Source organism: Leucopleurus acutus (assembly GCF_964270905.1).
Source record: "Leucopleurus acutus genome assembly, chromosome: 1".
NCBI classification, from domain to species: domain Eukaryota; kingdom Metazoa; phylum Chordata; class Mammalia; order Artiodactyla; family Delphinidae; genus Leucopleurus; species Leucopleurus acutus.
Window position 1 is genome coordinate 82,956,911 of NC_139142.1, and position 23,323 is coordinate 82,980,233.

At 42.0% G+C, this 23,323-nt stretch overlaps 1 protein-coding gene across 2 annotated transcripts in view; it reads left to right on the forward strand.

Moving 5' to 3' along the window:
- EIF2AK4 (eukaryotic translation initiation factor 2 alpha kinase 4) overlaps window positions 1–23,323 on the forward strand; it is a gene marked incomplete at its 5' end in the record, with an annotated part of 115,140 nt that overhangs the window by 24,078 nt on the left and 67,739 nt on the right. For both annotated transcript variants that reach the window (XR_014326507.1, XM_082847952.1), the window contains 6 exons: window positions 472–624; window positions 2,870–2,950; window positions 4,472–4,620; window positions 12,881–12,996; window positions 16,110–16,267; window positions 17,153–17,688. Coding sequence is in view for 1 of the 2 variants with exons in the window: in XM_082847952.1 (XP_082704078.1) it covers window positions 472–624; window positions 2,870–2,950; window positions 4,472–4,620; window positions 12,881–12,996; window positions 16,110–16,267; window positions 17,153–17,688 (1,193 nt within the window). The remainder of the gene's footprint in view (window positions 1–471; window positions 625–2,869; window positions 2,951–4,471; window positions 4,621–12,880; window positions 12,997–16,109; window positions 16,268–17,152; window positions 17,689–23,323) is intronic.

The window sequence follows — 23,323 nt, forward strand, 5'->3', positions numbered from 1 at the left end:
CCAGTAGGATGTTTTCAGGATGCTGTATGGATAGATGAAAGCTCTCATGTTAGCAATGATTATTCTCTGCTCAACTGTCATTATGTAGGCAGGTTTTCTAGCTGGGAAGGTAGTCTTTACTTTTATGCAGTCTTAAATATTTTACCAGATTTATTTATACAGAAAAACATTTTATCGGATTTATTATACAGAAAATGCTAATAAATTGAATAGGATTGCAAAAGAAAAGTGAAGTTTTTCATTTATCTAGATAGTGATTTTTCTTGATGGTAACACAATGAAGTGAGTGCTATAAAAGCTTTTTCCTCCTGTGGTTGCATCCTAGACCTAATTTAGAACGTGTCACATCAAAATGAATATCACCATTGTGAGTGGGTCTCGGATGGCCTGCATGTTTTTCTGTAGTCTCACCTTGAGGCCCTGCTTTGCGTCACTTGACCATTTGTGGTTGATTTCCATCCATGTGTTTAGGTGATGATATTTGAACTGGCTTACCATGTGCAGTCATTCCTCTGCGAGCACAACAAGCCCCCTCCCAAATCTTTTCATGAAGAAATGCTGGAAAGACGGGCTCAGGAGGAGCAACGGAGGCAGTTAGAGGCCAAGCGGAAAGAGGAAGAGGAGGTGAGACCCTTGTCGCCGCGGTGTCCGGCCCGGAGGACTGCGAGCTCCTATAGGTTTTCCTCCGTCTCTACCTACTCACTTACTGGTATTTCTTTAAGTTTTGCTCAGCATTTGATCCAAGAACCATGGATTCATGTGAAAGAAGGCCCTAAGAGTAACCAAGAAATAAATACTATGAGTGATTCCCTCCCAACAGATATCAATGCTACCCCTAGAACGCTTAGTCCAGGTTTTTAAATAAGAGAAAAAGGAAGTTGGCTTAACCAAACTTCTGGTGCTCTTTCTGTGCTTGTAAAGCTGTGCAGGAGTTCGGAGGCTATTATCTTCTTCCCTCTGTGGGACAAGTATCTCATGCCCAAATGAGTAGCCAAAGCCAGAGACTGACGTTTTTTTGGTTCATTAACCATTTTTACTTTTTCTTAATTTGCATATGGATGTATACTGCTGTGTTATTTTTAAAATCCTTTAATCAGAGTTAATACATGTATCTAAATTTCTTTCCTGATTTTTAAGTTTTTTTTTCCTTCTATTTAGTCTTTTAATAAACTTAGAACTTATTTTGGTGTGGGTTGTAAAAATGAGGGTGTGAGTTTTTCTTTTTCCCAGTCATTTTCCTAACACATTTATTAAGTACTCATTCATTTTTAAGTGATTTGTAATAATTCCTTTAAAGTGTATTTTACCTACTCATTTATACTAAGTTCTACTTGTGAATTGTCTCTTTTGTTCAATTCATGTTTTTTTCTTGAGTCTCTACAGCACTCTTTGAGTTATTGTATCTTTATAACGTTTGACTGTCTAAGTCAGGACCCCTGTCCCTTCATCCTTCATTCTTTTTTTTTTTTTCTGTTGGCTATTCTCACAGATAAGTTATAGGATTGCTTTCTCAAAATCAAAACAAAACAAAGTCTGTGGGATTTTGAGTAAAATTGCACTAAACTTATGTATTCATTTAGGAAGAATTAACATTATGACAGTATTCAGACTTCCTATCCAGGAATGTTTTTCCATTTATTTTTATCTCTCAGTGAGGCTTTGTAGTTTTCTTCCCTTAGGTGTTGCAATTACTTGTAGGGTTTTGTTTTTCCTGCTTTTCTTAGGTTCTTATTCCTGGTTCTTTTTTCCTGCTTCATTTTGTTCATCCTTTACTTATGTTAACACTGTCTTTGTGGGTTCCGTTCATTTTTTTCTCAATATTTATTTATTTGGCTGTGCCAGGTCTTAGTTGCGGCATGAGGGATTTTTGTTTGTTTGTTTGTTTTTGGGTTTTTTTTGGTTTCAGCATGCGGAATCTAGTTCCCTGACTAGGGATCGAACCTGGGCCCCCTGCACTGGGAGCACGGAGTCTTAACCACTGGACCACCAGGGAAATCCCGGTTCCATTCATTTTGTTACTGCTTGTCTCCTATTTAATTGCGTAGCCTAGTTACCATTTAGGGTTTAAAGTTCCTTATTGTTGTCATTGTTCTTAGGCAGACACATTTTTACTAGAAGATAAAGATATTTAACAGACTTGTTTTGGTGTCCTACTATAACTACCTGTAAGTTTGGGGTATGCTTTATATTATTGCTGTAATAGTTTTTGGTGAGTTTCTCAATAGTTTTGATATTTAAAACCTGGAATTTTAGGCAGCTCATAAAAAACATTATTTTTCTCTACCTAAAATTCAGAATCATTTGAGTAATAGCTACATGAGTCAAATGGATAGAGATCAAAATGCCACTTTTAATACTGAGAAAACTGATTGGGGAATGCACCTGAAGGTCTGTGGCTTGTGGGTGTGCACCCAGCTCAGCCCACCTCCACCCAGCGGCCTGGCCGACAGTAGGCGCAAGTGCATGTTCTCTGCAGACAGGCAGGTATCAAAGAGGAGGGTCTCAGTCAAGTGTGGGGAGAAGTGAGCGGCCCATGCTGTTGCTGCAGTTAAAGTCCCTCCACATTGGGAATCCCCTGGCGGTCCAGTAGTTAGGACTCCGTGCTTCCAAAAAAAGTCCGTCCACATAGAAATGGGGAGTACGTGTCCCTCCCCACAGTCTTCACACCCATTTAAGTGGGAAGCCTATTGCCTAAGAACTCTAATAAAACTGACGTAACTACAGTTTGTACTAAGGTTCTAGATATTCAGATCTCTTAGGAGATGAGAGCTTGAATTACTGAAATTCAAAAGATTTTTTGTGATTACAGAATTCGTATGTTGTATGGGTTTCAGAGATCAGCATTTGATGGCAGTATGATTTATTTCAGCAACGTGAAATCCTTCATGAGATTCAGAGAAGGAAAGAAGAGATAAAAGAAGAGAAAAAAAGGAAAGAAATGGCTAAGCAGGTACTCTAGCAATTCTGCCATACTCGAATAGTTTACATTTTGCTAAACATAAAACCTTATTTCCATTGATGATATTTGAATTATTGTATCTTTATAATGTTTGAATATCTGAGAAGTCAGGACCCCTGTCCTTCATTCTTCATTATTCTTTTTCCTTCATTATTCTTTTTCCCCTCCTTTGTTAGTATCAGTAGTAAAGCTTAAAATGAAGCACTAAAAAGTCCCCCAAATATCATTCATTATATATTTTAGATTCTCCAAATAAGTAGCAAAACTTAGAGTTGTATGTTATCTGTAGATGACTTTGGCTTACGTAACTACAGTAGTTTATCAAAAGAGTTGAAGGACAGAGGAGATTGAAGTTTTGATAATCAGCCCAGACTGGAATTATTAATACTTGGAAAACAAAACTATTTGTTCATACAGAAGAGTGAATGGAAACCACATGGATCTCCCTGAGATTTCATTCAGTGATGGAAAAGAAGGATTCAACAGAGCTGGTTTAAAAAGCAGGGGTGGAAAAGGATAAAGTCCTTTTTCCTATATTTTTTCTGAGTCCAACTCAATCAAAAACCAGCTACACATGTTTGGAGAAATCCAGAGACAATTTTGCTCATTCTCTTTTAGAGAAATATGGCATTAAACTTAAGGGAAGCAATGAGGTGCAGTGGGTGGAGGCACTGATGTGCAGGTAAGCAGCACCTGGCTGAAAGCTTTGGCTTTTTTACTGCCTGGCTCTGCGACCTTGACAGATGACACTCTCCGAGGCTCATTTTCCTCACCCCTTAAGACGGCACAGATAATGCCTTCCTTTCTGTCTTATGTAATTATTCCCACAGATAAATGTACTGCCCTTTGTGAACGTACAAAGCTGTATACAAATTTAAGGTGATATTACTGTTCCCACCAACTCTCCTATCTTATATCTGATCTGCCTTCCTGTCGCTCACTCTGCTCTCTCCTTGTTTGTTTGTTTTTTTACAGTGTTCAAAATAGTTTAATATTGGAGTCAAGATAGATAACAGAACAATACTAAATGTGTCAATAGACAGAAGACATAATGCAAACATAGACCCCCTCCACCCCATGTATATATAACTGATTTTTTGACTAAGGTACAAAGATAATTCTGGAGAAAGGATAGCCTTTTCAGCAAACGGTACCAGAACATTGTTTTTCTTTTCCATTATGGTTTATTATAGGATATTGAATCTGCTCTCTCTCTGAATGCCTCCTTCTGTTCATCTCTTGCTCTTCTCCCTAACTTTTCATGTATATTCCACGATTCTAAGCATTTTCGTTTATAAAACTCACATTCTCTTGAAACGGTAACCTGGCCTTCAGTTCTTGAACCAGTATATATTTGGACATTAAACTTTTAAAAGTTGAGTTCAACTTTATTACACTTGAAAACATTCAGCTTAAATAAGATTTGTATTCTCTACATATTTATAATTATGTACCAGGATTGTCTTCCACTTATGACATATCTAAAGTAGGTTTTACTTTTCTTTTTTTAAGGAACGTTTAGAAATAGCTAGTTTGTCAAACCAAGATCATACCTCTAGGAAAGACCCAGGAGGACACAGAACAGCTGCCATTCTACATGGAGGCTCTCCTGACTTTATAGGAAATGGTAAACATCGGACCAACTCATCTGGAAGGTCTAGGTAAGTCCCTGAGGTTTCTGATCTGAAGGGATGAAAGATGTAGAAGAATTAAAACAACTTGTAGCGAAATTTGGTGGAATTGTCACATGATAGTTTTAATAACTTTTGCAGCGCCTGTATATCTTAATATATTAGTTAGCAATATGAAATGAAATTTTCATTTAACACTTTCCAAGTGTCTTTCATGAAACCAGTTTTAGGGTTCATTCCCTTTTATAACAGTTACAACACTTCACAGTCTTGCCTCCAGTGCAGTTTGATCTGACTTTTAATGATCTAATTATTCAGTAAGTGATTTAAAAACTTTTCTCTGTCAGAATCACCATCCAGTCAGATTTCACACTGTGTGTGTTTGCAGTCTGTAACTCCCTAGGTCCCACCACAGATGTGGGGGATACTCCAAAACAGGCACGGGTGTGGGAGATCCTTTACATGAGGATGGGAGCCCCAGTTTGCTGTCAGGGCTCCCCTCCGTGTTGCTACTGAGGACACTGGGCTTCCCTGTTACTGCAGGTGGGCTCCTGGGTTGTTCCCTGTCACCAGAGATGATATGAAAGGTACTATCTCTTCCTCCACATCCTTTTCCACCAAAGAATTGAGACTTCCCTGTCTATTTGCTGTGACCCGCTGTGGACCAGAAAGGAATTTTAGTACAGAATCCATTTGTGAGTAGGTGGGTGATTAAGTAGTATAGGTATTATAATTCAGCTTCTTTATGTGTTTAAACTATCTCTTGTGAGCATCTAAGCAGCACTTAAAACCAACATTTTCTTCTATAAAAAGAAACATTTTAGGTACCAAATTAAAAGCTTATATAATCTTTCGGGTTACAGTTTGTTTATACGAAGGAATCATTTCAGTTCTTTCCCTAATTATCTACTTAAAAAAAAATCAGCTCAGAAATTATTTTGATATTAACATTTAACCACCTACTGTTAAGGTGAACTAAGTCTTTTCTTGAATGCAGTTTCTGGTAACAATCCCTTTTTAAGGTTATAACTCCTTGCACCAATTTAGATTGTTTTTGCAACTGGGCTTCCATTAGGCAACATAGTTTGAAGTTGTCAGAGTATTTCAGTAGGAAATAATTGACAGATTCCTACTGTGTTAGAAACAGTGGAAATAAATCAATGCCATGAATAAGGATGTATAAAAAACATTTTTTTTAGTTTAAACATTTCCATTTTTGTGGCTAACTGTAGACAGCGGGTCCAAGATTAGACTTGGCTTTTGAGATCAGAGATTATTAGCAAGTTTATTCAAGGAAGGATGGGAACTTCTCTCCCTCCTTGACATAGGTAGAACTTTTCATGTAGTGCTTGTAGAGGGCCATTTGTATGTCTTGGATAAAATGTGACATTCCATGAGCATCCAAGAAGAAACCATTTTTTGTTTGTTTGTTTATTTGTTTGTTTTTTGTTTTTTCGGTACGCGGGCCTCTCACTGCCGTGGCCTCTCCCGCTGTGGAGCACAGGCTCCGGATGCGCAGGCCCAGCAGCCATGGCTCACGGGCCCAGCCGCTCCGCGGCATGTGGGATCTTCCCAGACCGGGGCACAAACCAGTGTCCCCTGCATCGGCAGGCAGACCCTCAACCACTGCGCCACCAGGGAAGCCCAAGAAATCATTTTTATGTATTGTTTGCCAACGTTGTTGTACAAACCTGCATGAACTCTGGCACTATGTTGGCTACCGACTAGAAAAGAATGAATATTTCTTAAAATATAGTTTACATGCTTCTTCAGTTAAGAAATAAAAAGTCTTTGAGGGCTTCCCTGGTGGCGCAGTGGTTGAGAGTCCGCCTGCCGATGTAGCGGGCACGGGTTTATGCCCCGGTCCGGGGAGATCCCACATGCCACGGAGCAGCTGGGCCCGTGAGCCATGGCCGCTGTGCTTGCGCGTCCAGAGCCTGTGCTCCGAAACGGGAGAGGCCACAACAGTGAGAGGCCCGCGTACCGCAGAAAAACAAACAAACAAAAAAAGTCTTTGATATACTGAAGTACTTCATGGCATACTCATGATTCTTTTTCTTCCTTGCTATTCACTAGTCTTTGAGTTGGAAAGCCAAAGGAAATAACCAGAGTGTTCCATTTTATTCTTTCAGTTAGTAGATACATTTGATAGAGTTAGTAGAGATGGCCTTGTCATCACTGTTGGCAGCAGGCATTATTCGAATTGGCTGTGACTAAAACCAGTACAATCTAGAACCAGATACTTAATGAGCACTTACTAAAGGTCAGACACTGTTCTGAGTCCTGGGGATTCAATAAGCAAGATCAAGAAGGACGCTGGTTTCATGGAGCTTATATTCTAGTTGGAGGAGACTGTCCACGAGCAAGCAAGAACATGTCAGATAGTGACTAGCGCTCTGCAGAGAATTTACATAGGCTGTCTTGAAGAAAGACTGGATGGCTACTTTAGATTGGAGTCCAAGGATTGGATCCTGAGTGACAGAAGGATGGTGGCTTTCGACTGGGGGGCCACAGATACCAGATCTGGATGATGGAACGGAGCCAGCTGTTCGGGTAAAGAGCAGCCGGTGCAGAAGACCCGAAGCCAGCCTGGTCTTGTGCTGCCCAGAGCTCATCAAACAGGGCAGCGTGGCCAGAATGAGCGGGCATGGAGACAGTGGTTCAAGGGGGCGGCAGGGGTGTGTCACGGAGGGCTCTGTTGGTCGGGTCAGGAGTTTAGGTGCAATGAGCAGCCATTCGGGGTTTTAAAGAGGCATAAGATACCATCTGATCCGCGCTGAGTGAAGTTCTTCCTGGCTGCCCGTGGAGAATGGAGAACAGGAGAGCAACAGTAGAGGAACAGTTTGCACATCATGCTTCGTACTACTCTCCCCCTCCCTTAGCCTCTGCACGGCAGCCACGCTCATCTTCCAGTCCCTCGCGCACACCAAGCTCCTTCCCATCTCAGGGCCTCTTCCAGTCACTCTGCCTGCTACGCTCTCCCTGGGGCACTTTGCATGGCTGACTCCTTATCTTTCGGTTCTCCGCTCACAAGTGACCTCAGACGCCTTCCCTGAGCACCCCCCACACCCCGCTCCCCTGCTTAGTCACTTGTTCTCCACTTCCCTGTTTTAAGTTTCTCCATAGCAGTTACTGCTAACTGAACTTCATATACATTTGTTTGCTTTTTTATTGTCTTTATCCTTTCATGACAATGTCAAGTTCATGCGAGCAAGGACCTCATCTGTGTTTCCCTCAGGTCCTGGAACAGTGCCTGGGAGAGACAGAGTAGGTGCTCAGTAAACGTCTGATGAAGGGAGGGAGGGAGTCAGGAAGGATGATAGAAAGGGACAGACTGTCTTTTTGGCACTTGTAGGGTCTGCAGCCTCTTCAACCAGGGTGACTCAGCTTTTCTTTTTAAGTAGGCATATCAAAAATCAGTAAGGCTTTATTTAATGAAAGGTTTCCACTGTGTAAAACAAGAGAAAGAGAACAGAAAACCACTCACTGTTCTAGTGGAAAGAGCTTAAAGGCCTGATACTCAAGGGCCAGCCCCCTTGGCCCAGCTTTTCACGGATGTGTTTTTGTTTTCGTTGAACAGCTTTATTTTCTGTGTCCTTAAGGTTGTCTTTTTTCTCCCTTGAAGGATTTACCTTTTATTTTTTTTCAAATTGAGGTAACATTCAAATAATATAAAACTAACCATTTTAAAGTGTCAGTTTAAACTAACCATTCAGTGTCAAGCTGTCTTCTGTAAATGCAGACATAGTTCTCTCCCGCCTTCTTCCCAGGGATGTTGTATCTCATAAATGGGCACTTTGAACTTTTTAGGAGAAGCAAAAAAAGAAAAAAAAATTCTATAAAGTAGTTCATGGTAGAGGATTATTTTCACCGTTTCAGACTTGCCTTCTGTGCAGTTACTAAAGTGTAGCCCAGAATCTAGGATACATCACCCATTTTCACCAGGAAACAGCATCAGGTTGTCTGGTAGTTTGTTTTCCTGATTTTGACACCAGCTGTGGTAACTGCTGGCTATTCCTCCTTACAGAGAAGAGAAGAGATAATTAAGGGTATATGTGTTACCCAGCTGGGTTCTTGGACTCTTTAATCAATAGAAATTGATACGAGGCCAGATGAGAAATTCAGGCAAGGCTTTATTGGGACTCGTGCTATATAGCGCATGGGAGCAAAAACAAATAACAGGTGCCCTTGCTCTGTCTCTGAGATGGGGGGGGCAAGCTGGTGCCTTAAATGGGGTGAGGGTAGGGGCAGACCCCTGGGTTGGGCCGGAGGGGTGACCTGGGTGGTCGGCCCCACCCCCTTGGTGGTGCTGTGTGCAGGGTGCACGCTCAGTACCCTGCTTTGCTGCCAACACCTCAGAAGTGGCAGTTGGGTTTTTGGTCTTTTTGTATCTTGTTGTTCATAATTTGTCCCAAGGGGGCATGCACACAGTTATTTTTAGTCCCTTATAGTTTCTTTGTATTCTGTTGCTCTAGGAGACGTGTTTGTCCAGGTGAAAGCACTGCAGCAAAGGGTCCCAGGTCCCAGCCTGTCTCCTAAGTATAAGACATGGGCTGGGGAACCGCTGAAGTATTAAGGATGTGGGTAGGGGAAGAGGGAATCCTTGATACATCTCTCCACACTTGTGAGCCTCCACTGTTCACAGCCTCTCCAGTTGGCTCCATGGAGGCATATACTGGTTCACTTCAAATTAAGCAATGTCAGCAATTCTTACTAACTTTATGTCCACAGAGCTGCCTGGAGTTTCAAATTGGGGGACCAAGAGCTAGAGTTTTCTGTGGCCTCTTGGTGAGTTAGGCGGGAAGGTGAGACTACCCTAGCCCCCTGTGTCTCATCTGAGATCTCCCTTTTTCTGTCCCATCCCAACCATCTACACCATTGACCATGTTGGCAGAGCAGTCTTTTGGGTGGGAGTCTGATTCTCAAGTCCCTAGTAGACAAATTGCTTCCTCTTTTCTTGCTACTTGGCTTTTTAAAAAATCATATTTTCTTCTTATTTGAGGTATCAAGGTCGTAGATGCCTAATTTAGTCTTCTAAAATTGAACTGTGTCTAATTATCTGTTCTTTATAAAACCCAGTTAATGTTATTTGGCAATTTTGTTTAAAACACCCTTTATCCTGTGTACTGCCACAGCTACTGGGAAAAACTGATAACATGGGTGATATTTCTAATGATATTGCAAACCCCCATGAATATTCCATAATCTAGAATTAATCATTGGCAATGACGGGACTTCCCTGGTGGTCCAGTGGTAAAGAATCCACCTTCCAATGCAGGGGATGCGGGTTCCATCCCTGGTTAGGGAACTAAGATCCCACATGCTGCGGGGCAACTAAGCCCACACACCACAGCTACTGAGCCCGCACACCTCAACTAGAGAGCCCGCATGCCACAAACTACAGAGCCCACATGCCCTGGATCCTTTGCGCCACAACTAGAGAGAAGCCCATGTGCCGCAGCGAAAGACCCCATGTGCAGCAACGAAAGACCCCGTGTGCCACAACTAAGACCCAACGCAGCCAAAAATAAATAATAAATAAATCTTTAAAAAAAAAATCATTGGCAATGGCACCAGTGTTAATTGCTTCTAAATACCATTTGCTTGCATTGGGATGGCTATTTCTGCTGGAGCTTAGGAGCTGTTTTACTTATTAATGGATTAGGTTCCAGAAGGTTGTTCTGAACCCAATTCTGATGAGTCCAAAGTAGACAGTAGGAGCCTCCAATATGTACACATTTTTGGGTGAAAACAGGAAACGTCAGTGACATTGGACTTCTTTGTTCCTTCTCTTCAAACTCTCTGTGATTTACTTTTTATCCTTCAGAATTGTTCCTGCTGTCAGTATATCCCATGTGGCATGTACCACATTTGTCCTTTTCTTGACACTTTCACTTTTAAAATGATCTCTGGGTTTGTTTTCAATCCTAATGATACATCTTTTCTTACTAGAACTCTTAACATTCTCATTGGGTTTGTACTTAACAGTCATGTTGGGGTGATTAATAGTCTAAAATGCCTTAAAATCAAGCATTTACACACTGTAAACTAAAGAACATAGAGGAGTTAGACTAAAATGACTATTAGCACCATCTGTTGGAGGGGGCAAAGCTCATGTAGAGGTGCTTCTGGATCACTTATTATATGTTAATAAGTCTAGCACATGATTTAAAACCCTCACTCTTATCCTTTTCTCTATAAATTTCAGTATGCCCAGGGTTGCACAAATAACTTGAGAAGTCAAAATTTAAACAGAGCTGCAGTGTATTTAGTCATACCCTGGTATTTGGAATTTGTGAACACACATGTGGTATGAGAGACTCAAGTCGTAACAGGTCTTGTCAGCAGTGTGGGCAGGTGTTGGCGGGGGAAGGTGTATAGGATTGAAGGTGATGAGACCAGTTAATAATGGGGTATTTCTTGTATCCAGGAGAAATTTGGTGATGTCCTGAACAGGGCAGGGGAATTGGAGAAGAGAGGCTGATACTTGGGGATCAGTTAGATGCAGGAGATCTAGGAGCTCAGGGAGACATGCGCATTTTTGACTAGTGAGACAGAATGGATGACTATGCCACCAACCACAAAGAAAAAAGGAACCAAGGGGAAAAATCAGATTGAAAGTGGGTAGGAGGGAGGTGGCAGCTTTATTGACTTCGCAGTGCCATGAAGAGTAAATAGAAGGGGCAGACATGGAGACAGCAAGTGTAGAAGTTTGAAAATGAAAAACAAGACGGGGCATGGGATTGAGGGAGAGTAGAATGGACATGGGAAAGATACATAGGCTGAGGGAAGGAGCCGATATAGAGGAACCGATTGAACATACAGGAGAGAGGGACTAACTGATGGTGCAGGGTCCCAGAGGAGACTGTAGGGATGGAACTGAGGACAGGGCAGCTGTCCTTCCTCACAGTCCGGGAAAAAGAAAAAATGGGGCAGACACCAAGTAACTTTCTAGGTGGACCCACAGAAAGTGTGGGCTTCACTGCTCATTTCTTCATGTTCTCAGTGAAAGTGAAGGTCAATATCACGCTCAGAGTGAGAGGGCTGCTTCCTAGAGATCAAAGCATTTCTTCCAAGTGTCCGATCCTGACCATCAAGAGCTCTCTCCCTTGCCTCATCCCTGCAAAGCTCTCCCGATTTACTCGTTATATTTGCATTATAATCTAGCTTCCCAGCTATTGCTTCCCACTCAGAAAAAAAAGTAGAAAAAGGGAAAGAGAAGAAGAGGGGTTGGGCTTTGAGTGTTTTGAAGAAGTCCTGAAGGGGAAGAGCAGAGACCAGAAAGAGAATGAATGAGCATTCAATAGTGGGAAGCCCAGTTGGTGATGAGGAATTTGTAGTGCTCCAAGCCCGCCATTTTGCAGGTTTCTCCAGATGTGTGTGTGCACGAGATGTGGGGTCAACATGGAATAGAGCTAAATCACTGCTGTAGAACTGTGATGATAGAAATGTTCTCAATCAATGCTGCCCAATATGGTAGCCACTAGCCACTTGAGGCTGAGTACAAACATACCTCAGAGATGTTGTGGGAACAGACCACCACAATAAAGCAAGTCACATGAATTTTTGGTTTCCCAGTGCATATAAAAGTCATGTTTACACTATGCTGTGGTCTATTAAGTGTGCAATTGCATTATATTTTTAAAAAAACAATGTACATACCTTAATTTAAAAATACTTTTTTGTTGAAAAATGCTAATAAACAGCATCTGAGCCTTCAGTGAGTCGTAGTAGTAACTGATCACAGATCACCAAAGCAAACATAATAAAAATGAAAAAGTTTGAAATATTGCAAGAATTACCACAACGTGACACAGAGACATGAAGTAAGCAAATGCTGTTGGAAAAATGGAGCTGATAGACTTGCTTAATGCAAGGTTGCCGCAAACCTTCAATCTAAAAAGAAGAAAAAAGCCACAGATGCTTTGAAGTTCAATAAAGCCAAGTACAATAAAATGAGGTATCTCTGTACTTAAGTGTGCCTATTGCAGTTGAAGAACTGAATTTTTCATTTAATTGAGTTTGAATTGAATTTAAGTAGCCACATGTGGCTAGTGGCTACCATACTGGGCAGCACAGGTGTAGAGCAGGGGTTTGTAGAGTTCATGTGGGGAAGACTCAATGGCGAGTGGGGGCTTGGACAGCTTTCCCATTAGCACCTTCAGCTCAGTTCCCAGCAGAGACAGATGTTGGACAGTGAGTGGGCTAGTAAGCAGGAAGAAATGGAGGGGCAAGAATTTCCTGTGTTAATCTTAAAGAAAAAAAATCGTTGTCCAAATTTATTTTTAAGGCGAGAACGTCAGTATTCTGTGTGTAGTAGTGAAGATTCTCCTGGCTCTTGTGAAATCCTGTATTTCTCTATGGGTAGTCCTGATCAGCTCATGGTGCACAAAGGGAAATGTATTGGTGAGTAAACTAGCTAAACTCATTTAAATTATTCTAATGACGAAAGTTAATCATGAAGGAATGGGGTAGAATAGCTGCCGCGTCGTCTAGACCAGCGCGGTCCAAGGAAGACTCTTTAAGCTGATAGTCAACCTAGCTCCTGTTCTTGATGACTAGAAGAAGTCACTCAGGTTTCCCCTTCTGTAAAATGGAAATAAAAACCCAGGCTCTTGGCAATATCGTTAGCAGAAAGGTAATTTAAAATTTGCCGTCGTTAGAATTAGCCAAGCTTTTCAAAACCAAAATGGTTGAAATATTATGAATCAGTAGAATTTTGCATCTTGTGCATCTGTTGCTGATAAAATATGTGTAACAAGATGAGTTCTAATGCCTATGATCTTTAATGGTCAAGTCTCATTTTCTTAATTTGCTGTCCACCTGCTTAGCGTTTTCCTGCTTGGCATACTGTACCAGACCAGGAAAACCACTTTATTTTCTATGTGTTTTATTTAGCAGTTTAGCCATCTTATTTAGCAGGTGGCTATTTGGAGTGAATCTCATTCAGCAATTTCCTATTTGAATTGTTTATATTAAAATCAAGTTTTCAGTATCTACTTCCTTTGCCCTAAATGTACATGATCGTTTATCAGTCATACAGATACAGCCACTAATTGGTGTAGGGATCACTTGCATATGGTGAATTTGACAGTTAAGTTCAATTTTCAATCCCGTGAGTATTCTTACCCGAGCTAACAGGTAGCTAAATTACCTGGATCAAGTTTGCTTTCTTTCGTTATCTTTTCCCTTCCTCTTTGAGGAGGTATAAATAAACAGGGGAGTTGCCCGGGAGAGGGCAGCAGGTGGAGGGAGAAGAAATCAAGCATCTGAAGAGTCTGTGATCTGGACACTCAACCTTGGCTGACTGAGGCTGCCTGGACCATGCAGGATTCTGCACATACGCAGAGCCTGCCCTGTTCAGACACAGCAACTGTTTGGGCAGGCTTAAGACCTTGATAGAGATGCTTGGCTTTGGTCCTGAGACTGTCCTTGACTCTGAGGCATTTCCGACTCATGAATTGGCAACATAAAACTCACAACTTTTAATAATCTGGGGAAATCAGGAAGGCAAATTAATCCAACTGCTTATTACCTTACCTTTGTCTCCTAGTCTCACTGGTACTCATTAGACAGATTCACCTTACTTAATACCCTCATGAGGAGACACTTTTGCAGCCTGAACTTTTTTTTTATAAAACCACCAAGTAAATTATTTATTTTGTTTTCTCATGATGGGTCTAGTTTTTAAAATATGTCCTAAGAAATGTTTTTGTAAAAGATCAATAAATTAACGTTTGCTTTAAAGCTGTTGGAACTAGAGGGAATCAAGAACTTCCCTAGATATTATTCCTTATATATTACAGCATTATAGAGGCTTCTGTATAAGTGATCATTGGTAGCACATAGTAGAATGTCAGTCTGAGCTCTTTTGGTAACATTTTCCTTCAGCCTCACTGCAGTGTGTTCTTTGGTCCCTTTTATTATCCCCATCACACAAAAGTGACAAAAGGAGGGTGGCAATAATAGAACTATAATACAAAATAAAAACCCAACCAGCAATTATGAAATACCCACTTAGTCCCAGTTGGGGAGATAAATATTGCAAGACGTGCCATATAGTTCACGAATTTAATTAGGCTTTATGTAAATCACATCACATTCCGTCCCATAAACGTTTACTATCGTGTGTCTCCAGCGTGTGCTGCATAGATCCAACATTCCACAGGTTGCTTCCTGTGATTGACACATTTTCAAACATTAGGTTTTTTTTTTCCCCCTTAGCTGAGAATGTCAGGAATTATGACTAGCATAACAGATCATTTTAAATAAAATCTCTTAAATGGTCAGCATTTCTATGAAGTAAAACTGCTTCTCTAGGTGAGTTAGTTCAGCCACATTTCTCCAAAGTATTTTTGCCAAGACCACTTTGTCTTATGTATACAGGTTACTTCACTTTTCATTATGAAGATAATGTAGCATCATGGAGAACTATCAATATTATTTATATAGTAAGAGAAAAAGAATGCGAGAAAAAGAAAAGAATATCAGTGGTTCTCAATTGGGGCGATTTTCTTCCCTAGGGGACATTAGGTGACATCTAGAGATATTTTTGATGATTAAGGCTAGGGTAAGGGGTGCTACTGACATCTTGTGGATAGAGGCCAGGGATACTGCTGAATATCTTACAGTATACAAGTCAGCCCTCTTCAACAAAGGATTATCTGGTCCCAAATGTCAATAGTGCCCAGGGTGAAAAACCCTGTTATATATGCTACGATTTGGTAAGTTAGGAAAAAAAAACGGGTAGAGGGAGCTAGAAGAGAAATAAAACGAAATGGTGATATTGTGGGTGATATTTTTCTCCACTTCCAATTTTTTGGTGATTTTCTATTATAGTCTTTAATAAAAATTTAGATTTTTGTAAGAAAATTTTTGGTGTTACAAAAATTGAGCTCTCTCAGGTATAGGTTGAAACCATATGCCTATCACTAAATGAATGTGTCCCTCTCACACGCTTCAAATTTAAACTGTCACGACTGGTTCCTTCCCGTGAAGCCATTGGCCAGTTTGTATTTACTGAGCATATTCACATTTTGTGTTTAGAAAATCATTGATGTATTCAAATTTCCAAGTTACTAAAACCTGTTCTCACTGTGTACACTCATCTGCATTGATGGAGCGTTCCTAGTTCCAAACACCTTCTATTACATTAGTTGGTATTTAGCAGCTGTGTGAGGGTTACTCTACCACACCAGCAGGCGCAGTCATCAGAGGTGAACTGTTTATGAAAGTAACATCGTCAATAACGGCTAGTAGAAGAAAACATTAGTCCGATACTAAGATCTCACTGTTGAATCTTGTCCCTTTGTAAAATTTAATATTTTAGAGTTCAGAGTATATTGTTAAATACCAAAACTTGGTTACAAAAGAGCATGTATTACATGAAATCACATTTTTCATAGTTAGTACGTGGTATCCATTGTTGAATGAATGATTGTCTATTCCCTCTTTTTTTTTTTAAATGCCCACAGAAAATGTACCAGTGAAATTTAATTATATTTTCTTTCAATGTGCAGGCAGTGATGAGCAGCTTGGAAAATTAGTTTACAATGCTTTGGAAACAGCCACTGGCGGCTTTGTCTTGTTGTATGAGTGGGTTCTTCAATGGCAGAAAAAAATGGGTCCATTCCTTACCAGTCAAGAAAAAGAGAAGATTGATAAGTGCAAAAAGCAGGTAGGCATCCAAGATGGCTCACTGAGCAAAAGGACTAATCTCGAGCTTAAGGCGATGACAAAACAAAATAGCTGTGCATTTCATTGGCCACCAAAGATGACCCAAAATGCTATGAGATCTGTTTAACCAGAGAGGGTGGTGGAAGACCATAAGTTTTCTCAGCCCCTGCTGCCTCTTTCAGAACTTTCACAACATGGTCAAAACTTTTGCAGCTGCTTCTCAACCTCCTTTCTCAGCCCTTATTATTCCATTAATAGCTGTCTCTCCAACTGGGATTAAAGAGTACTTCATAACTGTGCTATTTGCAATCATCTGCATTTTCTCAGTTTTTTGAAATACTGCTTCACAACTGAATTTTTGGGGACTGGAGAATTTTATAGTTCTTTATAATACTGAGCTTAAGGAGAACATTTAATATTGCATATTGCAGTGTTACATAATAAAGGTTATAAAATAGTAGGTAAAGCATTGTGTTTGGAAATGTATGTGTATTTATGACAAAAAAAAAAACCCTGGAAGTAAAGACACTGCAATCTTAACAGTTGTCTTTGGGTAGTGACCATAAAGATAAATTGTGGGGTTTTTCTTTTGTATTAGTACTTATTAAAATTTTGACAGTGAATCTTTATAATCAGGAAAACTTATTTTTAAATTAATGTTTCTTTTTTCTGGTGGCCACGTCGCAAAAGAAGTTGCTTTTGAAACTTGTCCATCTTTATGAACTTGTAGGTTGACCATGTGGTTTAGGAGAGGACTCAGTTCAGGGCATATCCCTTCTCCTCTCCTTTGAAAGTGCATTTTCTATTAAGTATTTCACTTCTAAAGTGAAACACTAGTTAATGCCTACCAACCCAGTTATCACCTTACTGGTTTTTTCCATACCAGATTCAAGGGGCAGAAACGGAATTCAACTCACTGGTAAAATTGAGCCATCCAAACATAGTTCGCTACTTTGCAATGAATCTCAAAGAGCAAGACGATTCCATTGTGGTGGACATTTTAGTGGAGCACACTAATGGGGTCTCCCTCTCGGCCCACCTAAGCCACTCGGGCCCTATCCCCGGGCATCAGCTTCGCAGGTACGCGACTCAGCTCTTGTCAGGCCTTGATTATTTGCACAGCAATTCCGTGGTGCACAAGGTTCTGAGTGCATCGAATGTCTTGGTGGATGCAGAGGGCACCATCAAGATTACAGACTACAGCATTTCTAAGCGCCTAGCAGACATTTGCAAGGAGGACGTGTTTGAGCAAACGCGGGTTCGTTTTAGTGACAGTGCCCTACCTTATAAAACGGGGAAGAAAGGGGATGTTTGGCGTCTTGGCCTTCTGCTGCTCTCCCTCAGCCAAGGACAGGAGTGTGAAGAGTACCCTGTGACCATCCCTAGTGACTTACCAGCTGACTTTCAAGATTTTCTAAAGAAGTGAGTATCATTGAGATTTCTCTCTAATTGCACTTCACTCCTATACTTTTGGTTGTGCTTGAATGTGCTAAACGTCTAAGCCATGTGTATAAGCTGAAAAGTGAACAGTATTAGAGTTAATTCTTTGTTCTCCCAGTCCTTTCCCACCCACATATGTTCTGTTTTCTCACTTATATTTATCATTCCCATAACTCCTACATTCTTCTAAATTCACTTGGGCTCTTAATAATAGGTTTTCAAACTGCTTTTGGGGGACTGCCTGTTATACCCTAGGAAGTCAATAGGGATTGCTAGGAGGAGAAATGCCCCAGGTATTCCAAATGGAATATTTCTCTGTCTACCTTTGCTGCTGGTTCCTAAGGGGTCAAAGACAAGGCCTCCCATTTAGAAAACAGCTTAAGGGGCATTAATGTGAGCAGTAGGGAGCGGCTGTAAATGAAGTTGAAGCTTCACTCACTCGCCCTCTGTTCACCTCCTGCTGTGTGGCCGAGTTCCTAACAGGCCACAGACAGGTACCAGGGGTTGGGGACTCCTGGCTTGTGGGATCTTAGTTCTCCAACCAGGGATTGAACCCGGGCCCTCAACAGTAGAAGTGTGGAGTCCTAACCAATGGACTGCCAGGGAATTTCCTGATTTCGTTCTTCAAAATGTCACCTTTAGCTTTCTGCCCTTCCTCATTGGTCAAGAATAACTTAGTAGAGGTTAGCAATAGCATTATGTATTTTCACATACAACACTGCAAACTTTAAGTAGAACCTATCTTTTCACATTTAACAGTAAAAGGAAGGACTCAGTAGGTAAAACTTTCCTAGTTTTCCTCTTAGAGAAAAACTCTGTGCTATCAGGTTTTTTTTTAATTTATTTATTTTATTATTTTATTTTATTTATTTATTTTTGGCTGCGTTAGGTCTTCGTTGCTGCGCACGGGCTTTTCTCTGGTTGCGGCGAGCGGGGGCTACTCTTCATTGCGGTGCGCAGACTTCTCACTGTGGTGGCTTCTCTTGTTGCAGAGCACGGGCTCTAGGTACACGGGCTTCAGTAGTTGTGGCACGTGGGCTCAGTAGTTGTGGCGCACGGGCTCTAGAGCGCAGGCTCAGTAGTTGTGCCACATGGGCTTAGTCACTCCGCGGCATGTGGGATCTTCCCGGACCAGGGATCGAACCTGTGTCCCCTGTATTGGCAGGCGGATTCTTAACCGCTGCGCCACCAGGGAAGCCCACTCTGTCAGTTTTGAACTTGAGATCAGCACTATTTCTTATTCTGTTAATAACATGGTTGCCTTTAGATTGATTAGTATGTTTCTTTCTTCATAGAGTGGTTTGATAGACTGTGCTTGGTTTAGAAGCAGCTGTACAGTATTGTTTTACTACCTTTGCTGTCCAGCCCCAGTTAACAAAGGAAAAAAAAAAATCATTCCCAGACAAGTATAGCAGCATTTCATTTGTAGTTATATTTTTACTTATTGGTGAACATCCTTTGGAGAAAGGTTTTGTTTCACATCAGTCTCTGTGATGGAAAAGAGCCCAGACTCAGAGCCAGACAGCTGGGTTCATATCCCACCTTTATCCCTTCTGGCGAGTGACTTAAACTCCCTACCCTGAGTTTCCTCCTCTGAAAAATGGGGATAACAGCAGAGTTGTCTCTTGTTATATTAATGAGGTGGATTTGGAAAGTACCTAAGGATGGGGCTGGTTGCCAGGAGAACCAACCACGTGATTAAGGGGTTTGGAACTGTCAGTCCCACCCCCATCCTCTGTGGAGAGGGGAGGGGCTGAAGGTTGAATGATCACCAGTGGCCAGTGAGTTAATCAATCATGCCTTTGTAGTGAAGCCTCCATTAAAAGCCAAACAGGACAGGGTTCAGAGAGCTTCCGGGCTGGTGAACACACAGAGGTGTTGGGTAGGTGGCGGCCCGGAGAGGGCAAGGAAGCTCCAAGGCTCTTCCCACACACCCCTATGCATCTCTTCCGTCTGGCTGTTTCTGAGTTATAGCCCTTTACATTAAGCTCGTAACCTAGTGAGTAAAATGTTTCTGAGTTCTATGAGCTGCTCTAGCAAATTAATTGAACCCAGGGAGAAGGTCGTTGGAGTCCGGTCACAGCCTGGGTTTGCTATTGGTGTCCCAAGTGGGGATGGGGAGGGCAGTCTCATAAGACTGAGCCCTTAACCTGTGTGATCTGATGCTCTCTCCAGGTAGATAGCGTCACAATTGAGTTGAACATACGATACCCAACTGGTGTTGGGGAATTGCCTGTTGGTGTGGAGAAACAGCCCCTCCCCTCAGTAGAATTGGGTGCAGAGCCTTGTCTGTGGTCAAATGAAAAAAGCAAGTTGAAGAATAATATGTACAGGATGATGTCATTTTTAAAAAATCAGTATCCACAAATTAAAACTTTATCTTTTGCTTGGACGTTTGTCCAAGACTTTATCCTGACCAGTAGTGTTTTAATATTTGGAAGGAGAAAGTATTCATGTGTTACTGATGTAATTAAAAATTAATTTAAAAAAATGGTTATGAAGAACCTAGGGGCAGGACAGGAATAAAGACGCAGATGTAGAGAATGGACTTGAGGACATGGGGAGTTGGAAGGGTAAGCTGGGGCGAAGTGAGAGAGTGGCATGGACATATATACGCTACCAGATGTAAAATAGATAGCTAGTGGGAAGCAGCCGCATAGCACAGGGAGCTCAGCTTGGTGCTTTGTGACCACCTAGAGGGGTGGGATAGGGAGGGTGGGAGGGAGGTGCAAGAGGGAGGAGATATGGAGATATATGTATATGTATAACTGATTCACTTTGTTTGCTCTTTAGTTCTTCTAGGCCCTTGTTAAACGTTTCTTGTATATTGTCCATTCTATTTCCAAGATTTTGGATCATCTTTACTATCATTACTCTGAATTCTTTTTCAGGTAGACTGCCTATTTCCTCTTCATTTGTTAGGTCTGGTGGGTTTTTATCTTGCTCCTTCATCTGCTGTGTGTTTTTCTGTCTTCTCATTTTGCTCAACTTACTGTGTTTGGGGTCTCCTTTTCGCAGGCTGCAGTGCAGGTTCATAGTTCCCGTTGTTTTTGGTGTCTGTCCCCAGTGGCTAAGGTTGGTTCAGTGGGTTGTGTAGGCTTCCTGGTGAAGGGGAATAGTGCCTGTGTTCTGGTGGATGAGGCTGGATCTTGTCTTTCTGCTGGGCAGGTCCACGTCTGTTGGTGTGTTTTGGGGTGTCTGTGGCTTTATTATGATTTTAGGCAGCCTCTCTGCTAATGGATGGGGCTGTATTCCTGTCTTGCTAGTTGTTTGGCATAGGGTGTCCAGCACTGTAGCTTGCTGGTCGTTGAGTGAAGCTGGGTCTTGGTGTTGAGGTGGAGATCTCTAGGAGATTTTCGCTGTTTGATATTACGTGGAGCTGGGAGGTCTCTTGTGGACCAGTGTCCTGAAGTTGGCTCTCCCACCTCAGAGGCACAGCACTGACTCCTGGCTGGAGCGCCAAGAGCCTTTCATCCACACAGCTCAGAATAAAAGAGAGAAAAAATAGAAAGAAAGAAAGAAAGAGGATAAAATAAAATAGAGTAAAATAAAATAAAAGTTATTAAAATAAAAAATAAGAAAAAAAATTTAAAAGGTAAAGAAAAAACAGATGGACAGACCCCTAGGACAAATGGTGAAAGCAAAGCTATACAGACAAAATCACACACAGAAGCATACACATACACACTCACAAAAAGAGAAAAAGGGGAAAAAATAATATATCTTTGCTCCCAAAGTCCACCTCCTCAATTGGGGATGATTCGTTGTCTATTCAGGTATTCCATAGATGCAGGTATATCAGGTTGACTGTGGAGATTTAATCCGCTGCTCCCAAGGCTGCTGGGAGAGATTTCCCTTTCTCTTCTTTGTTCGAACAGCTCCTGGGGTTCAGGTTTGGATTTGCACCCGCCTCTGCGTGTAGGTCGCCTGAAGGCGTCTGTTCTTCGCTCAGACAGGACGGGGTTAAAGGAGCAGCTGCTTCGGGGGCTCTGGCTCACTCAGGCCGGAGGGGAGGGAGGGCACGGAGTGCGGGGCGAGCCTTCGGCAGAGGCCGGCGTGCGTTCTCCCGGGGAATTTGTCCCTGGATCCCGGGACCCTGGCTGTGGCGGGCTGCACAGGCTCCCCGGAAGAGGTGTGTAGATAGTGACCTGTGCTCGCACACAGGCTTCTTGGTGGCGGCAGCAGCAGCCTTAGCGTCTCATGCCCGTCTCTGGGGTCGGCGCTGTTAGCCGTGGCTTGCACCCATCTCTGGAGCTCCTTTAAGCAGCGCTCTTAATCCCCTCTCCTCGCGCACCAGGAAACAAAGAGGCAAGAAAAAGTCTCTTGCCTCTTCGGCAGCTCCAGACTTTTTCCCGTACTCCCTCCCGTCTAGCCGTGGCGCACTAGCCCCATTCAGGCTGTGTTCACACCGCCAACCCCAGTCCTCTCCCGGCGCTCCGACAGAAGCCCGAGCCTTAGCTCCCAGCCCTGCCCGCCCCGGCGGGTGAGCAGACAAGCCTCTCGGGCTGGTGAGTGCTGGTTGGCACCGATCCTCTGTGTGGGAATCTCTCCGCTTTGCCCTCCGCACCCCTGTTGCTGCGCTCTCCTCCGTGGCTCCGAAGCTTCCCCCCCACCCGCCACCCGCAGTCTCCGCCCGCGAAGGGTCTTCTAGTGTGTGGAAACCTTTCCTCCTTCACAGCTCCCTCTCACTGGTGCAGGTCCCGTCCCTATTCTTTTGTCTCTGTTTTTACCTTTTTCTTTGGCCCTACCCAGGTACGTGGGGAGTTTCTTGCCTTTTGGGAGGTCTGAGGTCTTCTGCCAGCGTTCAGTAGGTGTTCTATAGGAGTTGTTCCACGTGTAGATGTATTTCTGATGTATCTCCGGGGAGGAAGGTGATCTCCGCGTCTTACTCTTCCTCCATCTTGAAGCTCCTCCCTCACTTTGTTATAAAGCAGAAACTAACACACCATTGTAAAGCAATTATACTCCCATAAAGATGTTAAAATAAATAAATAAATAAAAATTAATTTTAAATTTAGGGGAAAATACAGTATCTTATACAAATGCTTTTATTGCAGTCTTTTCTTGCACTCTCAAAGTATGAAATTAGGAGTGCTTTACTTTTTAGCGTTGTGACATGAAAAAATTAAATGTTACCCTTTATGAGACTTGCTGTCACCAATGTATAGGTGTAGATTTAAGTCCATAATTCACAGTGATGGTTGATTGTTTTAAATACCTTTTTATAATTACGGTCAGGTGCTACTTGGGTCATTGTTATGAAAGCCAACTAGCTTATTAGATTAGTTAGAACAGTGATTCTCAGACTTTCTTGTGTATTGAAACCACCTGGAGAGCTTGTTAAAGCACAGATTACTGCAAAAACCCCGAGTTGCTGATTTACTAGGACTGGGGTGGAGAATTTGTATTTCTAACAAATTCCCAGGTGATACTGATGCTGCTGGTCGGGGACCCCACTTTGAAAAACACTGGGTTAAAGGTATGGCTTGTTTTCATTCATTAAACAAATTGTTTGTTAGAACATTAAACAGAAAGTTAGTAGGCTCAAGGAATGATAATTAAACGAAACTAGGTGATAAAATGTGGGGCTTTTAAAGGGTTGTTCTTAACTGTTCCC